At 43.9% G+C, this 3,171-nt stretch overlaps 1 protein-coding gene across 1 annotated transcript; it reads left to right on the top strand.

Annotated features, from left to right (window-relative positions):
* Positions 1 to 1,869: 1,869 nt before the first annotated feature.
* Positions 1,870 to 2,941, top strand: LOC144157816 (uncharacterized). Its single transcript, XM_077688559.1, has 2 exons — positions 1,870 to 2,048; positions 2,670 to 2,941. Exons 1-2 carry the CDS (start codon positions 1,915 to 1,917, stop codon positions 2,908 to 2,910), a joined length of 375 nt encoding a protein of 124 aa, XP_077544685.1. The 5' UTR covers positions 1,870 to 1,914; the 3' UTR covers positions 2,911 to 2,941.
* The last annotated feature ends 230 nt before the right edge of the window (positions 2,942 to 3,171 follow it).

The raw sequence follows: 3,171 nt of genomic DNA, 5'->3' as shown, positions 1-3,171 counted from the left end.
TTAATATTGACGCTGCAGCCGTGCTGGATGCACACGTAATAAATAGAATTAAGAAGGAGGATGCATAAATTAAACCACAAACATCTTATGATTGACTAAAACCAGTCTTGTCCTTAGAAAGCTAAACTTAAAGAATCTGATTTCGCTGTTGGTAGGTGTAGCTATGCGGTAATTTATTTCAAGCTACGCGGAAGACTTGCAATGCGTATGAAGCTAGAAACAGGCTACATTCTGTGCTTTGATGTGGTGATCAAAATATACGATATTGTTGAAAAAAACGAGGAATATCTTAAAATATTAACACCCTATGTGGCTCCAGAGAATTTAAAATGTAATTCGCGACGTGCCAAGTAGTAATTGATAAACGCCATCAATAACTGTCTCTCTCACTGACGTTGCAACGAAAATGAAAAGTCGGCAGTGACTCACTGGGAAATTCAGACTGGACTCCGACGGAGAAGAAAAACCGCATTTTACACATCCAAGGGCTTCATGCAGCCATGACTGCTCATTAAATCATCAACTCAACTACCATGACCCACCTTAACTTGGTCCTGCGCCGCTTATCAATAGCAATAACAAACACCCGTACATTCGGCGATCAGATTTATACCATTGGTAAAACTCACAAGTATGCTAAATGCCCAAAGGTGCACCTTTCGGTTCGTAAGATGTGCCCGTCTAAATCTATGGTACATTAAAACTAAAATGTGCTACTTAATATCCCTACACCTGCTCCTCTGCGCCAAGTAGAGGCACCATGGCATTGAAAATTTAATATGGAACGTTTGGTTTTTTAGCACGAGCGAGAAACCTACTTCGGTGTTCTGTCGTCACCAAGCGACGGGGCTGATCTTTCCCGTGCTGGGTATTGCATCTTTTCTTTCCACACTTATCATCGCATATGTGTAATAAACAATTCAGCTTTGCTCGTGCTTGCAAAACAAGCGCATACGGTAAGTTCATATACCAATCTTATGCTGGCCTCCCATGTATACACTAACCCGCTTCATGCATAAAGAAAGCAAATCGCCTTAAAACCTGCCCAGGAAACCAGTATGTCGCACGACTGAAAAAGAAAGCATCACGGTACTCGCCTCGGTACAACTGAGTGCAGAAAGGTACTTTGAAACTGAAAATGAAAAAAAAAAACTGAAAAAGAATCTTTTATTTTATGCAAATTGCAAACGTACATAATATATACACGAGGAATGTCCAGGTCACGCAAACCGCAGTGTGACATCCGAAACAAATGCAACGAAGGACTTGTTTATATTGTAAGCCCAAGCGAATAATTTTCAGCACCTGTATTTATTCATGGTTGCCTTGCATTTATTTACTATAAGTGCGTCCTCTTCGTCTTTTTTGCGCATTCTTTCATCATGAGTACATCATCTCATAGACGTGAGGCGCTTTGTGATTATCATCGTAGTTCGGGGGCTCTTCTGGTTACTCCGGCCGCTGCTCCTCGAATAAGGGCCTTCTCGCCTTCAACCAAGCCTGCTGGCCCGAGGCCTTCAATGTGTATTTCACGCACGGCCTGTGAAATTTAAGCGAATTTTTTCCAGCGTAGTCTTGCTATCATTGCGAAGAATTTGATCACCGACGAACATTGTTGTTTAGGCCTACGAAATCATATTCGTAGCCACGAATTTTATTTACCAAATTACCCTTTAATATTTTAAGGGCTGAGGTGATGACGTCTTTGCAGTCTTACCTTTGCACCTTATTCAACAGGCTATTGCCAAAATAAAATAAATGTGACTTGGACACCGTCCCAAGTAAAAATTTATGATAAGCTCGCTGCGGTGCATGTGGAAGAAGAAGAGATAAAGGAGTCAGAGGCAGCGGGCAGTCATAACTCGTGATTCATTCCTTTTCCAGCAACAGCTACAGTTCACCGGCTGAAGCGAGATGTACGCCCATGCTGGAGACCCTTACGGCTACGGCCGCGATTACAGCATGGTTATGCAGGCTTCAGGAGAACCTATGGTGGAGCCCACCTCGCGCCAACCCACCACTCCTCCGACACTGAATCCGAACAAAGGGTAAGTTGGAAGACACACTTTCATTTGACTCTTCCTGTGGGAAGACGTAGTCTTCAAATTACGCAGGACATTTCTTTTGGGATCACAAGAGCATCAGTCCGTTTAATCAACACACTTGCACCTTGCAGTCAGTGAAGTGGATAATACTATGTGGAACGCAAAAACGCCGTGTCCAGTGTGCCCTACGACAACGTTCAAATTTTAAGACAATGCTGGCGGACGGCCGAGCGTCTAGCGTTGTAGTTTAGAGGCTTCGTCTTATCTTCCTGATACGAAATATTTTGTTTCGAGTCCAGCTCTTTCTTCAGTTACAGTTTTGCAACTCTAGGTTTATTATAACTTGATTGCTTAGGTTAAATCTCGGTGTTTTAAATGAGTGTTTTGTGTTTGTTATAATATGTTAGGTTACGTACGTTACGTAATGGAGAGTGAAGTTGTGTCAACCTGCGGTTTTTTGGAAAATCCCGTTGGAAGTCGCATTAGTGAAGCGCTTCTACTGCCGTCAGAATGTGCCCTAGACAGAGCTTTCCAGAAAAGGCGTATTTTGAGTGTTCAACTAAGCACGCTGCCCCACAGTATTCCTGCCTTGTATTGATATGATGCGCCGTTCTTTTTGCACAGGCCGAAGCTAGTCTACATCTGTTCGTTGTCATTGATGTGCGTCTTCCTGACGATACAAGCGTACTCTTTCATGCACATCTACGAGATGGGCATGGAGGTCACAGACACCAGCCGATCTGAATCTTCGGATCAGAGGCGGCGCACGACGGACAGAACTTCTGAGGTGGTACACACGGCCCGGCGGAACAAGTTTGGACGCGGAGAGGAAGAAAAAACTGCAGTGCCAGGACATTACCAGTGAGTGAGTTGCAAAAATGCCGCAGCCTATGCTTTGTTGTAAAATCTTCTCACATCCACCGAGCCTTTATCGCCACATCATCGCCACCATTTTCATTAGGTGGCGATGACAAGATTTCGGGTCGTATCAAAGAAGCAAGTTAAACCTTCCCAAAATTGTTTTGCGAGGCAGGGTTCAGAGGACCGTGGAGCCACAGATAGTATTGAGTGACTTGTCGGAAATGTAGGCCTGCACAATGGCGTGTTTTCTTCGAATGTCGTGGAT

Source organism: Haemaphysalis longicornis, unplaced genomic scaffold, assembly GCF_048455015.1.
Source record: "Haemaphysalis longicornis isolate Haplotype H1 unplaced genomic scaffold, Haemaphysalis longicornis Haplotype H1 scaffold_10, whole genome shotgun sequence".
Classification (NCBI taxonomy): domain Eukaryota; kingdom Metazoa; phylum Arthropoda; class Arachnida; order Ixodida; family Ixodidae; genus Haemaphysalis; species Haemaphysalis longicornis.
The sequence above is the reverse complement of the archived record's forward strand: the minus strand, read 5'-3'. Positions and strand labels throughout refer to the sequence as shown.

What these genes read in the sequence shown, in the direction of transcription:
- LOC144157816 (XM_077688559.1), top strand. Translation starts at nt 1,915, where the DNA reads ATGTACGCCCATGCTGGAGACCCTTACGGCTACGGCCGCGATTACAGC. An exon ending in ACACTGAATCCGAACAAAGG is followed by an intron (nt 2,049 to 2,669) that starts GTAAGTTGGAAG and finishes CTTTTTGCACAG; the next exon opens with GCCGAAGCTAGTCTACATCT.